At 42.6% G+C, this 21385-nt stretch overlaps 1 protein-coding gene across 2 annotated transcripts in view; it reads right to left on the bottom strand.

Moving 5' to 3' along the window:
• GRIN2A (glutamate ionotropic receptor NMDA type subunit 2A) overlaps positions 1–21385 on the bottom strand; it is a 407150-nt gene that overhangs the window by 26941 nt on the left and 358824 nt on the right. For both annotated transcript variants that reach the window (XM_075285943.1, XM_075285944.1), the window contains 2 exons: positions 17802–18031; positions 16556–16716 (listed from right to left, as the gene is read on the bottom strand). In XM_075285943.1, the coding sequence (XP_075142044.1) occupies positions 16556–16716; positions 17802–18031 (391 nt within the window). The remainder of the gene's footprint in view (positions 1–16555; positions 16717–17801; positions 18032–21385) is intronic.

Raw genomic sequence — 21385 nt, 5'->3', positions numbered from 1 at the left:
CTTCACGCTCAGTAGAATTGTTTGCTATTTTTGTAAAATCTGCGAATAGATAACATTTTACTCAATTCCACATAATCTTACTGTATATAGAGGACATATAATTGTGTAAGTCTCTTTGTACGTAAATGGACTAGTGTATCTTTTTCTTGGGGCGGACAGTATATGCTTGCTGCGACTGAGAAATCCATTTCTTATATCTGAATAGAGCTTTTTCCACTACATGTACATGATTTCTGAAAACTCTATTCAAAGGAACCAGATGGCCACAGAAATTTCTGCAACAATTCTACCGCATAGAAATATACCTTTACTATAAATATTCAAGACTATGGGTCGAAACACCACTAAATAGCAACTAGTGTATGCCTGCTCGTACAGCAAACATCTGCACATTTTATTATAGCATATAAAAAAACCTGAAAACCATATTTGGAATTTACATAATGGCTCACCATACAGAAGAGGGCGCTAGCTTTCCAGGCACACATCCAGGGGAGCAAGCCCGACTCCTACCACCACCAAGCATGGCTAAGCCACCTGAGCAAACCAGACACCCACCAACCAAACAGGCAACCACCAAACCAAAAACACCAACAGATGATAACCAAGGCCAAAATAAAGGCGACCACAGAGGCAAACAGAGAGCGGTACATTGAAGAATGGAGAAACGAAATAAATAACTCCAAGAAACTCACCGTGTACCAATCCCTACAAAGGGACTACACCATGGCCACCTACCTGTAGAGAATACGCCACCCCAAACACAGACAGACCCTGAGCCGGTACAGACTGAGCGCCCACAACCTAGAGATAGAGACGGGGCGATACAGGCAGACGTACAAGCCACGGGAGAACAGATTGTGCCAGAATTCTGTTGAGTTTTGATCAGTATATCTCCCCTGAACATACTGTAAGGTTAAGGCCCCACATAGCATTGTGTTGCTAGAAAAATTGTGGTGGATATGCGTTGTGGTTTTTCCTGCAGTATCTTTCACACTAAGGGTGCATGCACACTACGTAACGCCGGGCGTGTATGAGAGCCGTACACGCCGGCATTACGGCAGACTGCCGAACACTTCCCATTCACTTCAATGGGAGCGCTCGTAACAGCGGCGTTTACGAGCGCTCCCATTGAAGTGAATGGGAAGTGTTCGGCAGCCCTGCTGTAACGCCGGCGTGTACGGCTCTCATACACGCCCGGCGTTACGTAGTGTGCATGCACCCTAAGTCTGCTGTGTTCTCCTCTATGGACTTTCTGCGTCAATTATACCTATAGGGAAACCGTTGGTGTTCCGTCGTTGTAATTTACATGCTGCGATTTTCAAATATGCAATGGTTTTGGACATTGCTGCATTTCCACTGTGAGTATTTTTCTGCAATCGTGGATGGGATTCGCTAGAATTCTACTCACTTTGCAGGGACTGTAAAATGCCGATTTATGCCATGGATTTATGCCACGGACAAATTGTGGAGTTTACGTCATGTTGGGCCCTGGCCTCAGACAGTGTTTGAAAAGACCCCCCAATACCGTTGCACCACTTGTGAAGCATATTCTGTTTTTTTGTGTATACATTATCATACATAGTCTTATAGAAAAAGAGCTATGTATTACATTTTTAAAGTTATGTTTTAGACTTACTGAAGGTGAGACCCATTTATGGGTGAGAAATACAAAAAATAAAAGTCACTGCAAAATTGAAAGCAACACCTGAATTATAAGCAGGGAGACGAGGTACACCGGCCCAGTTTGTGACCCAGTCCCAGCCTCAGCTACATTCACCCAGTGTGCCGTCAGTGAAATGTAGCGTCCCTGTCCTCATGCATTTGTCCACGCGTCGGTGGTCAAGTGGACCTTTGTACAAAGCACGGAACTTAGGGCCCGTCTGATGTTGAGTGACACGTGCTGGTGCTAGGCGGGGACGGCACACCGGGAGAAGTAGTGATGGCTAGGGATGGCAGTGGCGGCAACGCCGGACGATGATTGTCTTGTGTTTGCTATCTCCCACTGAGCCCAGTGCTTGGATTCCAAATGACGGCGCAAGGAAGTGTTGAAACGTTGCTCTTTTCAGAGCTCCTACTCAGTTTCGAGTGGCAAATTGTGCAAATTGCACTAATTCCTTGAAAAATCTCCACACCATCGAGGAACGTGCCTTCGATGGGGGGGGGTTTCTGGGCTGGCTATAATAGGGAACATCTTGGGCCATTCTGGGTGTGGCCTGGCTTCGGCGAAGCAGCTGACCTCTGTCTCTGGACATGCCTCTGCCTCTACCTACCCTCTTTCGTGCTGCACCTCCCTCAACATCGACACTGCTTTCCCCGCTTGACATCCCGCCTGTCCAGGTCGGGTCAGTATCCTCGTCGTCCACCACCACCTCTGCCAATTCCTCTCTCGCCTCCTCCTCCTGCACAGCGCACATGGCAACAGGCTGCCCTGATGGCAACTGTGTCTAGTCATCGTCACTGAGGGTGGGTTGCTGGTCAACCACCACAAAATCAACAGGAGATGGAGGAGACTCCAGTGCTTGGGCATCTGGACACAGAAAGTCGTCTGGTAGCTCCGTGGAATCGGGAAATGGAGGGACAGGGAGAGGGACAGTTAAAGGACCAGAGAACAGCTCCTGGGAGCAGGGAAAGTTGGGGTTACTCTGCTGGGAAGATTGGGAATTTTGGGAGGAAGGCTGACCAGAATGTTGTGTAGGAGGAGGAGTTGAGGTAGAGTCTGACTGGCTGGTGGATAATTTGGTGGAAGCATTATCCGCCAGCCATTGTAACACATGTTCCTTGTGCTCGGGCCTACTTAGGTTTGTGCCCTGCACCCTACTTAATGTGGCCAGCAAGCCGGGAACTGTGGAGAAGCGCAATGCTTGCTGCCCCTGAGGAGTAGACACGGAATGCGCTGTGGCTTCACCGCGACCTTGCTCCCCAGCTGCATTCCCACGCCCCCGCCCACAACCTTATCCACGTCCCTTACTGGTAGCCTTGCGCATTTTTAGATGGTTTGGTGGGTACACACCATAACAACCTGGATGAAGCGTATATAGCCTGATAATTAGAATGTATATCCCACTGATTTTTTGTGGGTACACACTGTGACAACCTGGATGAAGTGTATATAGCCTGAGAATTAGAATGTATATCCCACTGATTTTTTGTGGGTACACACCGTGACAACCTGGATGAAGTGTCTATAGCCTGAGAATTAGAATGAATATCCCACTGCTTTTTGGGAGGTACACACTGTGACAACCTGGATGAAGCGTATATAATGTATACCCCTTAGTTTCGGGGGGGAACACACTGTTGAACCCTGGATTAAGCGTATATAGGATATATGGGCATACAATTTCAGTGTATCCCACTTAGCTTAATCTCCACTGTGGAAAGCTGGGTTGCGCAGATACAGCCTGGCTTAATTGCCGTGAATCCCACTTTAGCGTTTGTGGGTAGACACTGTGCCAAGCTTGTTTCAGCTTCTCCCTTTAGTGTAGCTCTTAAAAGAGCTGTTGTGGTTCTTCTTCTTTGATATTCCTGCCTAACAGAATCTAAAAACCTAACTAGCCCTCAGCAGATGTCTCTCTCTAAGTGCAAGCACAGAATGAATCGGAGATGATGCCGCCTGTTCGTTTGAATCTGAGGTCACATGTCCTCGGCAGCCAATGGCTTTTTCCTAGTTTTTTTCAATGCCTCCATTGTCATAGTTCCTGTCCCACCTCCCCTGCACTGTTATTGGTGCAGAAAAAGCGCCAGAGAAGGTGGGAGGGGAATTGAACTGTAAGTGCATTTTCAACGCGGTGTTCGTATGGAATCGAACAGTGCGAACAGCGTGATGTGCAATCAAACATGTACTCGATCGAACGCTGTTTTCTCATCTCTAGTAAGTAATAGTGTTTTTTATGTTCTCTTACCTCTCCTGGGCCTCGAATCATTATACTCAAGGATCTGAAAAGACCCCCAAGTATAATAATAGTCTTTGTGGGGCCCACGGTGTCACTTACCGATCCCAACCCCTGTCAGGATCGGTAAGTAAATAGGGCCTGTTACTGTCTGAACTAACTCCTGCTTGTAACGGCCTATTAAAAAAAAAAAAAAAAAAACGCAGCGGTAACGGCTGTCGCTGGGCCCCTAATGTCCCAGGTCCTGTGGCAGCTGCCCGGTAGTTATGCCCATGCTCCTGAAGGTCTCTACACAACCCCCACAGATTTTCAACCCACAATTTTGGAACTGGACCAATAGAAGTTCATTTATTATTATTTTAATTTAATATTAAAACGTAATAAACCAAAAACTTAAACATTTGAAGATAACGTGAGCCATATCTTGTGAAGCAGGAATGGGTAGAAAGATAAAAACTTACCGTAATTTTTTTTTTTTTTAAATCTAATATAGAAAATAATGTAAAAATCATCATTTTGCCTTTTTCTCTCTTGCTGAGACTTTGAGAATTCCTAATGTAGCTGCATATTTAAAGATTACAACACAACGGAAAGAGTTTTTACATAAGTAAAGAATAATAAGCAGTCAAGTTTGATTTAAGGCATGCCAGATAAATGTTTGGAGCTGCAGGGAAAAAGTGTTCTGATGATTTAATGCACCATTGTTGAAATGCATTTCCTTTCAGTATGTAATTCTCAAGCCTTCCTTCACTTCTCAGTTGCCATTACAAATATGCTAATATGGGGTTTGTCGAAGGTCTATTCTGAGCTCTAGAGGCAGCAAATAGTATTGCTGTATTAGCAGACGCCATGTTCAATGCTTTCTGTTTTCACAACTAGTTCTGTGTATTATGTAATTCTATCAATTCAAGTTAGACCCTATTCAGACATCTGCATCCGTAGTTTACGCATTTCATGGAAAACATACTATCCTACTCATTTGTGCTGTCTGTGGTTGATTCGCTTTTCATATCTGTGAAAAGCAGATCCATTTTTTTAAAAAAAAATTTAAAAATTCATTTTCTATGTTTTGAATATCTCTGGCTCTGTGAAAAACATGTTATGACACATGGATAGCATGTGTAGTGGTGTCTGGTGAGGATGGCATCACTATCCTGAGCTTAATAACTCCTTCAAAGACATTACACTTATTAAAGAAGAAATATTTGATTCACATTGAATCTGGATTTCCTCACACTTCGTGGTAACGAATCACATTTTTCCCTTGCATTGGGTCAAGGAACTCTGGGAAAATGCGTGCAGCCAATCAGCAGCCAGTCCTGTGATGTCACTGCCCTTTAACCTCTTCGCAACCACCCACAGAATTCGGAGTGGGTGTTAGCTGTAACTGACAGCTAACACCCTGCTCCATAACCCGCAGTCAGAGCATAGGTATTTTAACCTCTTGGATGCTGCGGTCAAACATTGGCTGACTTCCTCAGTCTATAGCACTGAACCAGTGATCAGTCCCCTAGTGGGACATCACTAAAAACCACTGTAAGGCACAATATTCTACACCACTATACAGGCTCTCTGCAGCCAGGAAATAGCTGTTTTTTCACGTGAATCAGATTTTTAAAAAATTTGCTTATCGCTAGTGTTCGTATATGCCAGCCATACCTTGAAGCCCCTGGGCCCCAGTGCAAAATCTGTGACAGGGCGCACAATTGCCATTTACTATATAATACTGGTGTCTTCTTATATTGTTGAGAGCCCTTTGGGGCCCCCAAGCTCCATGGACCAGTAGCAATTGCTATCTCTGCACCTACTATAGCTACATCCCTGCCAGCAATGAAGTAGCATAAGGGGAAGACTTGTGCATAACCTGCATAGCCATTTTAACTATATTGTGCCTTTAGCACCATTTATACAACCCTCTAATAAACCTCCTTCTTTATTTTTCCGATACACTCCAATATTTATCTATTATAATAGAATCATCAGGAAAACACATGATAAAAGAACAAATCCCCTGTCTTATAGAAACAAGAATTCTGCATTGCAGTAGAAAATTCTTAAGGCGTTTGCCCAGTCCTTCGGTTGTAAGCTGAAGCTGAAGTATATATTTAATTGGGCTATGAAGCAAGATAAAATAAAAGCACCAAAGCAAAGCAACATCTAAGGTGATACAGAATGGAAGTTGTGGATTGGTCCAGTGAAAGTCCTGACTTGAACCCAATTCTTAGGAATGACTTGACATGAGAGGTTCTTGCACAGAAGCCTTACAGTGCGTCTAGATGAAAGATATACAGCAAAGAAGATTGAGCAAAAGTTTCCCAGTAATGATGTGTAGGATTAACAGAAGGTTATAGAAATGTTTGCCTAATTATTACTGATAAGGGTGATATATACAGTTATTAAGAACTAAACCTAGAAATGATTGACAACAGCGAGAAGACCTTCATCATACTGTTTGTCAGTTTACAAGATTTCCTACATATTTCCAGGAAAATTTTGCAAAAATCATGCAGGGAACATATGATCTCCCCTACATATGGCTGCAAATAACATAGGAGGTTAGGGTTATCCAAGTCATATGGTCAGCCACCGGAGGGTTTTAATAATCTTGGTATCTCATTGCAGAGAGCATATCAGTTGGGCTACTTCTGCAGCTGTATCCCCCTGTATGCACAAGGCATGTTGAGCCTGGGTCAGACGTCTTGGACAGCCATATGTATTATAACTTATGCCAGTTTTGAGAAATTCTATGACAGAAACATAGACTTCCATCTTGGCGCACAAGCATGCACCCTATTTATTAAAAGGCCGGAGACTCTTGATAATTCAGGCACCCCAGTTGCGGCCTTTATTAAGGTTGGTGTACAAAATACATAGCAATATGTAAAATACATATTGTTAATAAAGCTGTTCTTATAGTTCTCATTTATAATTACCATAAAAGACAAAATAAGGATCAAAGGAAGTAAGCAAGTTAGAAGAATAATTGCTAGAATTTTAAAGAAAAAAAAAAAGCGCATTTTCTAGGTTTTTTTTTCAGGTTAGAGGAAATTAATTTTTCACACAATTAATATGAGTTTTGGTTAGCTTTGTTCTATAAATACACCACATTCCAAATTATTATGCAAATTATATTTTTTCAGATGTTCCTAAATGGTTGATGAAAGTGACCATCAGTATAATGTTCAAGTCTCCAACCATTACAGTAAAAATCAAATTTTATGGAACAATCCTCCCAATGATAACATTTTTTTTTTTCAAGGAGATTACTTTGCTATTGAACGTACGTCAGAAACTCTATATACTTTGTAGGGGCTATTTTCACAAAAGGAGCTTACCAGCTCTCACCCTAAGATTCTGGCCCAAGACATGACTTTCCACCACTTCCTTGCTGACTATGCAGCCTTTTTGGAACATGGTAACCATCCACCACTCATCCATTATGCTACCCATCTGGATCCTCCAGAGTTCCACGACACTCAGCAGTAAACAAGGCTGCTTCAAATTTAGGTTTCATGTAGGTGTGGGCCCACTGCAACCATCTCTGCTTGTGAATAGAGATGAGCGAACACTAAAGTGTCCGAGGTTCGAAATCCGATTCGAACAGCTGCACACTGTTCGACTGTTCGAACGGATTTCGAACCCCATTATAGTCTATGGGGGGAAATGCTCGTTTCAGGGGTAGGCAACATTCGATAAAATCATACTTATCAAGTCCACGAGTGACGGTCGGGCTGGATTCTGCTTGAAGTCTTCTCCCGGCGCAGGGTCCCCGTGTCCTCTTCCGGGTGGAATTCACTCTGCCTAGGCATCGGGGCCTAGGCAGAGCCGATTGCGCATGCGCGTGCAGCTCTGCACAGGCCCGATGCCTGAGCAGAGCTGACTGCGCATGCGCGTGTATGCGCGTGCATGCCCGCACATGCGCAGTCGGCTCTGCCTAGGCCGGATGCCTAGGTAGAGTGAATTCCACCCGGAAGAAGATGCAGGGACGCTGCACGGAGAAGACTTCGGAAAGGTAAGAGAAGAACCAGCGTAGATTGGCAGAATGTATAGGGTCCCTGCGTCCTCTTCCGGGTGGAATTCACTCTGCCTAGGCATCCGGCCTAGGCAGAGCCGACTGCGCATGCGCATGCGGCTCTGCCCAGGCCCGACGCCTGAGCAGAGCCGACTGCGCATGCGCAGTCGGCTCTGCCTAGGCTGGATGCCTAGGCAGAGTGAATTCCACCCGGAAGAAGACGCGGGGACACAGCGTAAAGAAGACTTCGGAAAGGTAAGAGAAGAACCAGCGTTGATTGGCAGAATGTATAGCATTCTGCCAATCAATGCTGGTTCTGCATTGAACCTTAAACTTCGAACAGCTAGTAGTGTTCGATCAAGTACGAGTATTTCGAATACCGTAGTATTCGATCGAACACCTACTCGATCGAACACTACTCGCTCATCTCTACTTGTGAACACTGTTCAGGAATGGCCATGTAGTAGGTTCATGCACAACTGTAATGGGGGAATTAATACAGAGTAAAATGGCACTGATTCTGCCAAGATAACTCATGGCAGAATCAGTGCTGATAAAAAGACTCCCGTTGACTTCAATGGGTTCCGTTTTCTACACGGAACACATTGAAATCAATGATAGGCTTTTTAACCCATTGCTTTGTAGGCTTTTTAACTTCACTCCGTGTTTATACCCCTCAAGCCTCTGGAGAATCCTATACCTTAAGGGAGTCCAGAGGCACTAACAGCTTCAAATACTGTGTTTACTGCTTTGTAATGCTATTTTAGCAGCTGCTCTGTTAATCCAATGAATTTGTCTGACAGAAACCTTTCTCATTATTTCTTTATCTGCATGAACCCATCTGTTCTCTGAATCAGACACAAATCTCTTCACAGTAAAATGATCACACTTAAGTTTTCATAAAACAGCTAGTGTTTTCAAACTTTTTCCAAGGCATTTGATATTTTAGGGCAGCAGAGAGATCCTTTTTCTTTCCCAAATTGCTTGAAACCTGTGGCCTGCTTAGCAATGTTAAAAATCCTTCTTAGGCTAAGGCCCCACGGGCCGGAAATGTCATACTAAAGCGCTGCGGAAACAACCGCAGGGTGAATGCATCGCAGTTCTTCCTGCAGCACTTTGAACAGAAAGTTCTCTGTGGACTTTGTTACAATTATATCTACGGAAAAGTCACCGGCGTTTCCTTAGATATAATTGACATGCTGTGATTTTCAAAACCGCAACGGTTTTGGAAATCGCAACGTGTCCGCACTATGATTTTTTCCACAAAGTGGGCATGGAATCCCATGAATCCCATCCACTTTGCAAGTACTGTAAAATGCTGCAATTTTTCCTGCAGCATTTCTGGCCCATAGGGCCCCGGCCTTAAGTTAAAGACTCAACATGTGGAAAATCTGCTGTTTTGTGGCAGATTTTGCTGTGGTGTTTTGAGCCACAAAAACGAGACGTATCAAAGCTTCCTATATATTTACCATTTTCAAATGAAGTAACACTTGGTTTTTGGCTCAAAAAAACTCATAGCAAAATCTGCAACAAAGGAGCAGTTTTTCCGCAATTGGAACCTCAGCTCCATGTTGCGGAAACCCAGATTGTTCTGTTGCAGATTTTACTGCAGTCTTTTGAGCCAAAATCAGGAGTGGTTTGTAAAGAAATGGAACATTTAAAGGAAGCTCTTAGGTCTGGTTCATATCTGCGTTCGAGTTTCCATTTGAGGAGTCCGCTTGGAAACCTATATGCATAAAAAAGCAGTTACTTAAGGAAACCCGCAGACCTCATAGACTATAATGGGGTCCGTGTGGTTTCCGCTCAGTTTCTACATGAAACATGTGGAGAGAGAAGTCCTGCAAGCACCACTTTTCACTCCACATGTTTTGTGCAGAAATCGAGTGGAAACCACACAGACCCCATTATAGTCTATGGGGTCCACTGGTTTTCTTAGGTAACCCCATTTTTATGTGTATAGGTTTACGTTCGGGGGGGTCCCCAAGCGGAGTCTCCAAACGGAAATCCGAATGTAGTTGTGAACTGGGCCTTAGGTGTTTTCCTTCTGTTATATCCTTTCCTGGCTTTATCTCCACAAACCACAGCAAAATCTGCAACGTTTTGTCAATAATAATAATAATAATAATAATAATAATAACAATTTGGAACATGGTATAATACAATAATAAATACATGCAAGTCTTAGTCTAGGCTTACATGGCGGAAAATGGTTTCTGCCGTGTGAATTTCCACGCGGCTAGATGCAACGGGATACTGGCGCAGTGCATTGGCATTCTGTTGCGTCATCCTGCTCCTGATTATGCCCAAATGAATGGGCCTAAATAGGAGCGTGACTCGAACCACGGACACCGGAATCAGCAGCAAGATAGGGCATCTCGCTTCTTTTATTCCGCTACTAGCTAGAGGGAAAAAAAGAGAGTGGCTTCCATTGAAGTCAATGAGAGTCATTTTTGTAGGAGGATTTTGAGGCAGATTCCACATCAAAATCCGCCTGCAAAAAACTCCATGTGAACATACCTTTAAGAACTTTACTTGAAGTCTTCAGTGTGATAAATATAAACAGTATGACTATGGAAGGGGCAAATATTTTATATACAATATAACAGGTTCAGACAAGTGTATGATTAACAGATAACTTTTTCATGAAGTTCAGATTAAATGTTCTTTCTAAAAAGTTCTATTCGCAGCCTTTTCAATCTCGTCAGTATGCACTAGCTCTGGTCTATAAAATATTGACAGGTTTGACAAATATTGGTACTTTAGTGCAACAGAGCAGAAAACTCAATATGAGCCAACGACTTAAATTTACCACTACAGACTGCATTTTGTTGAATTGGCAGCCCATTTAATATTAGTGGTGCTTCACCTTATCTTGATCTAGATAAAACTGTCAAACCAAGAAATATCACATATCATAATTAGACTTTTTTGTGTTAGTAGGAACCCAAGCTAATAAAATGTGTCTTGTTACTGCAATGTTCTGCCACAAATCTGATCATTCTAAAAGTTTTTAGCATTAGGTAAACTTATTTCTGTGCCAATGTCCCTGCTTATCTACATTTCAAAGTCAATGTCCTGTTTATATCTTCATTGACACCTAAGATTCTTTTTTTCCTTCTTAATCCTTGTATCCATAATGCGGTACTTGTAAACTGCTATGTGTCTATACTGAAATATAGTATGTCTCTGATTTTATATACTGACACTCAGAGGATTGGCATATTCAAGCTGAGTTCACACAGAGTTTTTTGGACCGGATTTTGGCGTGGAATCCGCCTCAGAATCCGGCTCCAAAAAACGCCTACTATTGACTTCAATGGGAGGCGTTCAACTTCTTTTTCCGCTAGCTTTGTTTTTCCCGCTCGTGGAAAAAAGAAGGGAGCTGCCCTATCTTGATGCGGATTCCACAATTGAATCTGTGACTTCCACGGCGCAAGGTTTCCTCTCGACTAGGCCTATTCATTTGGGCCTAATGCGGAGCAGAATGCCGCAACTGCATGCTGGTGTATGTACCGGTCCAAAAAACTTCAGTGAACTCAGCCTCATGGTGTATCATGGAGCTATTCTCCCCTAGAGGCAATGTACCACGGGACCTGAATCATCGACTCCCCTAGCTCATAGGGACACTATATACTTCTGTGTCTGAGTCTATTAACATATTAGGGAACAATTGCTCATAAATAGAGATGAGCGAACACTGTTCGGATCAGCCGATCCGAACAGCACGCTCCCATAGAAATGAATGGAAGCACCTGTGACGCTGACTTTGGCGGCGGCCGGCCGGCATCACAGGTGCTTCCATTCATTTCTATGGGAGCGTGATGTTCAGATCGGCTAATCCGAACAGTGTTCGCTCATCTCTACTCATAAATAGATTTTCCAAAGGTAAAGTATATTGGACAGCTTGGATTGAGTTGTGAACAGCGCTGTATTTTACATTATCTACAAAGTGGATGGGATTCTGGATAATCCCATTCACACATTGCATAAAAAATCAGCATAAAAAAATGCTGCAATTTCAAAATGCAAGCATTTTTGCACATCACAGCGTGTCAATTATACCTACAGAAATGCTGGTGTTTCCGTATACATATAATTGAAGCAAAGCGTCAGCAGATGAAAACACTATAGACTTTCTGAGAAAAACGTGAAAAAACGTGTTTCCGCAGTGTTTTTTGGGACTTTTTAAGTGATATGGTCCCTTCCACTTAATGGGGGTTTATATGCCACTGAGGAGAGCCTACATGACCCCACCCTAGCCAACAGTGTTGGTCTTCTCCATCTTAACCCCCTAGAGCCCAGCCCGGACAAACAACAATGTCTGAAAGATAAGTGTGAAGATGAAACTTAGAAAGGAAGCTTTTAGGCGACACATTGTAAACAGAAAGCATCAAACGTCGTTGTTGAAAAGTGACTTCACATATATCTAGAATTAATGCAGAAGTCAGTCGTCTAAAGTAATCATAAAATCAATGAGATTTGGCTACTTTATATAATAAAATGAGATAAGGAAGTGCTCTGAGGGTGTGAAGACTAGGCGCGGATAAAGATATGAAAGCGCACAACAAGGAAAGGTTAATACATGAAGGCGCTAGGTAAAGAAATGCTGAAGTGATTTGTGATTTTACAGGCCTCCCCGGTATAAATTTTGACAAGCTAAAGCAGTGCCTTAATCCTGCCTTAAGTAGTATATTTGAGGAGGAACATACTGTATTCAATCATAATTGCTGTAGCAGCTCTCATTTGCCTATAAATTAGATAATTCATGGTCCCTAATCCATTTGCTATTAAAATGTTGGAAACTTCTCAGAAAACATGAAGAATACAAATCTTATCAATGCTCTCAGAGAGATGAATTCAGTATCTGCAGCAGAAATACATTGAAGCGTAGTAAGATATGCAAACAAGGACTGGAAAGCGGATTCCTTCTAGAAACACCTGTTTTATATGGTGTTCAAGCCAATGGCGTACATAAAAGAGAGGGGCTCTCATTATGGTGCTAGGTCTTGTCATCAAGGACTGGAGGGACTTTTGTTTAGTGCCCTGTTTCAAGTGCCTGCTCCATTGTTAGTAAAATACCATAGCACATGGTACTCAACTGATGGACCCAAACCTGAACCCCAGCGGTCAGCTCTCTGGACCTTTGCCTTCTTGATTGAACAAAGACTAATATCCTGATCACAGCCCATTTTGCACAGAAACATTACAACAGCGTTAGCAGGGTTCAGCGCTCGTCCCTACTACCCACACATTAGTAGCATGAGCGTGGGTATACTGTCATGAATGATTGCTGAACCCTACTGCCACTACTGTGATACATCAATGCAAAAGGAACAGCAGTTGGGAGACCAGTCTCTTTCCTGATCACTGTCGGTGTCATTACACAGAATCAAAGAGAGTTTTCTGTGGACCCTCTAGTCTCTCCTGTTGGAAGAAGGGGCACTATGGGTGCATTATACTGTGTGGGGACTCAAATGGGCTGTTATACAGTATGGAAACACTAAGGGGCATTATACTGTGGGGGCACATACACTCACCGGCCACTTTATTAGGTACACCTGTCCAACTGCTCGTTAACACTTAATTTCTAATCAGCCAATCGCATGGCGGCAACTCAGTGCATTTAGGCATGTAGACATGGTCAAGACAATCTCCTGCAGTTCAAACCGAGCATCAGTATGGGGAAGAAAGGTGATTTGAGTGCCTTTGAACGTGGCATGGTTGTTGGTGCCAGAAGGGCTGGTCTGAGTATTTCAGAAACTGCTGATCTACTGGGATTTTCACGCACAACCATCTCTAGGGTTTACAGAGAATGGTCCGAAAAAGAAAAAACATCCAGTGAGCGGCAGTTCTGTGGGCGGAAATGCGTTGTTGATGCCAGTGGTCAGAGGAGAATGGCCAGACTGGTTCGAGCTGATAGAAAGGCAACAGTGACTCAAATAGCCACCCGTTACAACCAAGGTAGCCAGAAGAGCATCTCTGAACGCACAGTACGTCGAACTTTGAGGCAGATGGGCTACAGCAGCAGAAGACCACACCGGGTGCCACTCCTTTCAGCTAAGAACAGGAAACTGAGGCTACAATTTGCACAAGCTCATCGAAATTGGACAATTGAAGATTGGAAAAACGTTGCCTGGTCTGATGAGTCTCGATTTCTGCTGTGACATTCGGATGGTAGGGTCAGAATTTGGCGTCAACAACATGAAAGCATGGATCCATCCTGCCTTGTATCAACGGTTCAGGCTGGTGGTGGTGGTGTCATGGTGTGGGGAATATTTTCTTGGCACTCTTTGGGCCCCTTGGTGCCAATTGAGCATCGTTGCAACGCCAAAGCCTACCTGAGTATTGTTGCTGACCATGTCCATCCCTTTATGACCACAATGTACCCAACATCTGATGGCTACTTTCAGCAGGATAATGCGCCATGTCATAAAGCTGGAATCATCTCAGACTGGTTTCTTGAACATGACAATGAGTTCACTGTACTCCAATGGCCTCCACAGTCACCAGATCTCAATCCAATAGAGCATCTTTGGGATGTGGTGGAACGGGAGATTCGCATCATGGATGTGCAGCCGACAAATCTGCGGCAACTGTGTGATGCCATCATGTCAATATGGACCAAAATCTCTGAGGAATGCTTCCAGCACCTTGTTGAATCTATGCCACGAAGAATTGAGGCAGTTCTGAAGGCAAAAGGGGGTCCAACCCGTTACTAGCATGGTGTACCTAATAAAGTGGCCGGTGAGTGTATATTGTATTATACCCTATGACAGTTGTCCCCAACATTTTTTGTACCAGGAACTGGCTTCAAGCAAGACCCTTTTTCCATGGCCCAACAGGGTGGGGTGTGGGTGGTCTTTGGACATATGGGAGGTGGGGTTATAGGCAAGCTCCACCATGTGGACGGGAAGGTTTTCGCCAGGATGCTGATTGGGCAGGCAGGCGTGACACGAGTGGACATGGCGAATCGCTAGACACCAAGGCTGGATACTTCACGCTAGGCCACATTGCTATGGTAACATGCACAGTTACCATAGCGAATAAAATAAGCCATATACATATTGTTTAATTTAATAATCCAGCCATAGTTTTCATTTTGGGCTACTGTACAATATTGAGTAAACTTCAGTTCTAACATCTTGATCTCAAACAAAGTTAATGTGTGGCCCCCTTGTGGGAGAAGATCATCACTGTATATGATAGAAATGATATAAAAAGTCAAGGTATTGCCAATCATGTCAGGGAAATAGCGTCATATCTAATATTTCCATATACTAGCATCTTTTCCCACCTGTTACTACTACTAATATTGTGCAACTCCTTGTTAAACGACACCCTTGTCACTACTTCACAGTATAAGACAACCAAACAGGACAGAGTGAGTTTGAGGCGGCGGGTTGGCCTCAGTCTTAGCTGGATATTTTGCGCTAGGCCACGTTGCTATGGTAACGTGTAAACTATCAGGTAGCATGGCGTCCTGTAGCTGCTAAGGATGCTGCACGATCTGATAGTTTACATGTGACCATAGTAACGTGGCCTAGCATGAAGTATCCAGCTAAGACTGAGGCCAGCCTGTCTCCCCACCCTGTGGGACAAAAAAAACCCAACAATCCGGTCCTGGTCTGCGGATTGGTGACTGGGGACCTCTACCCTATGAGGTCACCAATGGGGCATTATACATTACATTGCTTGGGGGTATGATGGGGTCATTATACTGTGGAGACATTATACTTTGTTGGAGATATTAAGGCGCATGTTAATGTGAGGAGGGCACTAAGGGGCATTATGCTATGTGGGGCACAATACCCCCTTAGAAGACCATATGCAGTCTTCTAAGGGGGTGTTAAGTGGCTTGGAGGCTGTGTCCACAGCTTTATTCTGCATCACTTTAAGACGACTGGTAATTTATGTAGTTGTTCCCTGTGTTATTCTCCTTACTGTTGTTGTATCTCCTCTATCATAGATTAATGTAATCACATGGGTGGACAGGTCGCAGCATCCCACAAGATCAGAAGAGCTCTCATCTATTGCTGCTATGGATACTCCAATAATCTGCCAGACTATGGAATGTTTTATTCTTTATAAGATGAAAGCAGCAAACATACGAACAAAACATTGATCCGGATAGAAGTGTGCCCGCGGACTCTAGTCACAGGCACATTACATGAGCATAGGCTTAAATGTCACCTGGGATTGATAGAAACATAGCAAAGTGTCACCCTGGATATGCAGACAATCTGCATTGCTGTCTTTTTACCGTGAGCTGTGCTTAAGGGGATTTTCCAACTAATTGCAAATATATTTTAAAAAACTCAGAATTGGGTCCTACCATAAAAAGTGACACTCAGGGTTCCCTGTGGTGGTCTCGGTGCTCTGGCTCTTATTCTACCTGGTTTTTACTGGTCTCTGCTGTCAACACACAGGAAGTACCTGCTGACACAATCGAGGACCAGATAGGTTTCACCACATAGTATGAGTATAAATGGGCAAACCTCGCAACCTTCTAGAGTGGAAATCTTCCTAAACAAGATGGCCTATGTACTTATACCTAGTGTAGAATACCATAGAACTGAAAATCTGATCCTGACAAGATGATGTTCTTCTCAAAGTGGTGTCACAAGGTAAAACAGTTGAAACATTGGCTCACCCAGTCTTTAAGCTGACCAAGGCTTCTTGCACTCCTTTTTGATTAAATTTGACCATGTACTGATGCATTTCAGGATAATTGTTTCTAATGTTTCTTTCTGTGCTTCCATTAGGGACTGTGCCAAATCGAAATGGGGGAGAATATTCATATGACCGTTGAAACTAGACAATGAGAATAAGAAATATAGTTATTAGATGAACATTCAGGATAATGGAAATGAACACCGTGGACCTGCATAAACATTAAGTACTATAGTTCACCTCTAGCAATATGTGATGCAAGCTCCGACTCCATCATGTATGTATCACACTTGAATATTGCAAAGTTCACATCTGCACCAGTCATCTGTGTGGTGCAGGGTCTGTCTAAAATCCTGGACAAAAAAGGCACTCCTAATGGATCCCATTATTGTCTACAGGGTCTCTCGGAATCTGTTGTTGTCCTTGAGTAGAATATTTCTTTATTTTTCTGGTTTTACGATGAACCAGAAGAGTACACAGAATGGCACAGATGTAAACTTACCCGCGTAGTTAAAGAGGACCTTTCATGAGTTGGGGCACAGGAGGTTTTATATACCGCTGGAAAGCCGACAGTGCGCTGAATTCAGCGCACTGTCGACTTTCATGAGTACTATCAGGAGGAGAGGGAGGCGTTATAGGCGCTGCTGTGAAGAAGGACGTTACTGACTGTCTGTCAGGAACGTCCTTCTTACAGTGAAGAGCTACGGTACCGGCACCAATAGCTCTTCCCCCGGGGCATAGATCATGAAAGCCGATAGTACTCATGAAAGCCGACAGTGCTCTGAATTCAGTGCACTGTCGGTTTTCCAGCGGTATATAAAATTGCATGTGCCCAAATCCATGAAAGGTCCTTTTTAAAGTTATAGTTACCCTTTAGTTACTGTGTTTGTAGTATGGACTGTTAAAATGTAGAGCTATGAAGGTAGGGGAGGGCCACTTCAAACAATTATATCTCGGATGGTATAAAGCTTTTGGTGTCATATGAAAGAAGAATATGACACTATTAAATCAAGGAGAAAAGGCAGCAACTAGTATATATTACATGATAAGATATTACTGTAGGCGGAGAAAGACCTGTGCTGCTTATGATCATCCTTCTCAAAACTGCTTTCCTAGGTATACAAATTTCAAAAACTGCTTCTCAGCACATGAACATGGAGACTCTGTTGGATATCAGACAGTTTCACTAAGTTATAATAGATATATAAGAAGGTTTGCATACATACCTTTTTGTCACTAAGTCCAGTCACCTGATCAACAAACTCCTCTTGGATCATGAAAGCAGCCAGGTTAGCAGTGTAACTTGCCAAAAATATTACAGCAAAGAAAGCCCAAATTGACACAATGATTTTGCTAGTTGTTCCTTTTGGATTCTGCACAGGCACTGAGTTATTAAAGACCAAACCCCAAAGTAGCCAAACGGCCTTCCCAATGGTGAAAGAAGGTCCATGTGGTGCTGCAATATCAAAAAAAGAAATATACATTTGTATGTCTTTCAAAATACACACAGTTACACATACAGCAGGTGTCTACAGAACACCATTCAGATATGTCTTACGCATAGCAATCAGATATATACTTATTGGCAAATAAATATGCACTCAAATAAAATAAGTTTATGTGCTTATGAATGTTCATGGTCTCCATCTACTTAGTATTAACCTGTTAAAGTTGTACTAACTACTCTACTAGTTTGTGCCGTCTTGATACTGTTAGAGATAATCCTCCATGAGTAGAGATGAGCGAACAGTGCTCGATCGAATTGGGATTCGATCGAATATCAGGCTGCTTGAGATATTCGATTCCAATCGAATACCATGAGGCAAACGCACTAGAAATTAGTATCCCCTCCCACCTTCCCTGGCGCTTTTTTTGCACCAATAACTGTAGGCATCGGGAAAAAAAAATCGGAAAAAGTAATTGGCTGGCTAAATCAGATGACCTCTACTTTATACGAATGGTGTATTTCAGATTCAGTTCATATGAGACTATGAACTATGTGACTTATAAAAAAACTAAAAACTTGCAAGTCTTCAGTAGGTGATATCTTTTTTAATGGCTAACTCATAATGATGGGCTTCTTCTTCAGATATTTCTAAAAGCACTTTATGCAGGCTGCATATTTATGTACAACTGGACACATAGGGATAGGATTACAGGAGGGAGGGGGAAGAGGCTTATTACTTTATACATATAAAAACAAATAATCAATTCCCAGTTCCCAGGTTCTTTATCTTTATGGCTGTCTTAGTTCAGTGATTTGTATAGAATGACATGAAACCATGTGATGCATTCATTCCAATATCCAGAGTCTTAAATAGGGTCATGCACTTGTATTCATCAGTCGCTGTTTCCTTGATTTAAAATTCCCTCTTAAAATCAAAATTTTCATGTCATTGGTGATATTATGATCTTTCTGGCAGAAATGTTTTGGCACGGGAAGGTCCATTCTCTGTTGTTTAATTGTATGGCGATGTTAAACAACAGTGCCGGCTTTTGTGTAACTGGAATGCCGCAGGACATCAGGTGTGGGTTATTTTTATTAGTATTTTGTGTTTGTCTCAATATTTTTTGGCTGAATACTTATTTGAGTTTGAGACTTTCTATGTTAGATGATTTGAGGTATTTTGTGTTGGTTGTATCAGACCACAATGGAGACTGCTCTGGACCGATCTTAGACTCCGCCTCCTCACAGACGAGCCTCTGGCAAAACCAGCGTTGATTGGCCAAATGCCATACTCTGTATGGCATTCGGCCAATCAATGCTGGTCAATGCATTTCTATGGGAAAAAGTCAGCTCTCACATTATTAGAGGCGTAATACAGGGACTTGGGCATGTTAGATGCCCCCAGGCATGCTTCCTCTGCTGTCCCAGTTCCATTGCAGAGGTGTTGTCATCATTTGCTGAGGTGTCATAGTGGACTTGTTGACTCTCCTGGAAGCTGTAATGAGATGTAGCTTCCATAATGCTTCATCCAATAGCCATGTGCCAGAATTATTTTACAATTTTACAACCAATCATGTTATGCTAATTATACTATTCAAACCTGTTCTTTGTCTGTATTGTACTTAAACTACCTTTTTCCTGCCATTAAATTAGAACTCAATTGATACACCATCAGGTGTGTGTGTGTGTGTGTGTGTGTGTGTGTGTGACTTCTCCAGGCCTGATCTCTGACCTTTGATTTGGAACTCTACAACATACTGCAAGAGGAGACCTAACAATACTTCCCAGGAAATTTCTGGTACTGTCAACCATTTTGACGATATGTTTGTGAGTCATCTAGTCCCACAATCACTCATTTAAACATTGTAATATTACAGGGCCAAATGACCAATCATACATGCACAGGCCGGGTCTACCATTCAGGTATTAACTCTTTGTTAGTGTCTCACCATTTAGGCTAAAAATGCAGCCCTGAGTAATGGACCAATCAATATATCTACAATAGATCCTACTATTGTAATAGCGTATGTCCTAGTAGATTGGGAATTAATGAGCCCACAAATTCTATTCTCTCTCCATTACACCACAACGGAACATATTATACCACAACTAAACACTGATAAGAAAAAACAAGTAATGTTGCCTTAAATGTAGTAAGCTTAAAATTAGACCAGGCAGGAAGAAAAACTGCTAAATGTATCACTATGGGACATGATAGATTTTGTGCTAGACATGTTCGACACTCCCTTCTTTAAACCACTTATGGTTGATAGGGAGATTTACTAAGCAAAATGTGTCAGAATTCTGGCCTAATTTGTTGCTCCACATTTATCAAGTGTTTTAGACACTTTCAGGTAATTTTACAACTTGTACAAAAACGGGGCCTATCTTGAAGTAAAATGGATGCTCCTTACCAGAAAGTGGGTGTTGCCCAAGTTGGAACTTAGTTTGGTGCATTATTCTGGCATAAACTAGGACAACTAATAGGAGGTGTAAAGTTAGACTAGACTAATAAAACAACAGATTTATCAAACAACATCAGTAGAGTTGAGCCGATCTTGAGATTTCAGGATCGATTTCAAAATCCAATTTCCGATCATTTTCCAGCTGATCCCGATTGTGAAACTTGCTCAATCGTCGATCGGGATCCGAACTTTTCCGATCCCGATCCTCAACCCTAGTCAATGCTTCTCCATGGGAAAAGTCACCTGAGAGTTCAGCCGATCTTGAAATAATCTCCGACCTCGATCTCGCTGGAAAAGATCGGGTCGGAATTCCCATCGCGATCATGAAATTTACTCGATCACTGATCGGAATCCGATCTTTTCTGATCCCGATCGCTCAACTCTAAACATCTGCCATTTGATAAATCTGGCATAGTTTAAGACAGTCTAGTCTAACTTTACACTGTCTAAAACCTCGTATTAATAAATCTGACAAAAGAAATCTGGAACAAAAAATGTGCTCCCTTTTTTGGTGCAATTGAACCAGAATTCTCATGCATTTTGTTTGGTAAATCTCTCCAATGACCGTAAAAACAACCGACATACAATGACACACAAATCATCTGTTGCAAGGGGCAACACAGTGGCTCAGTGAGAACCATGGAGCCTTGCAGCACTGGAGTCCTGGGTTCAAATCCCACCAGGAACAACATCTGCAAGGAGTTTGTATGTTCTCCCTGTGTTTGCATGGATTTCCTCCCATTCTACGAACAAAGACATACTGATAGGAAAAAGAAGTACATTGTGATCCCTATATGGGGCTCACAATCTACATGTCATCATTTTAACCAGATAGTAGCGCATGCAAATATATTTACTCAAGCTCTGCAAACAACAAAAAAACAAGAACATTCCCCTT

This window comes from Leptodactylus fuscus, chromosome 8 (genome assembly GCF_031893055.1).
Source record: "Leptodactylus fuscus isolate aLepFus1 chromosome 8, aLepFus1.hap2, whole genome shotgun sequence".
NCBI classification, from domain to species: domain Eukaryota; kingdom Metazoa; phylum Chordata; class Amphibia; order Anura; family Leptodactylidae; genus Leptodactylus; species Leptodactylus fuscus.
This window is presented reverse-complemented; position numbering and strand designations above follow the sequence as displayed.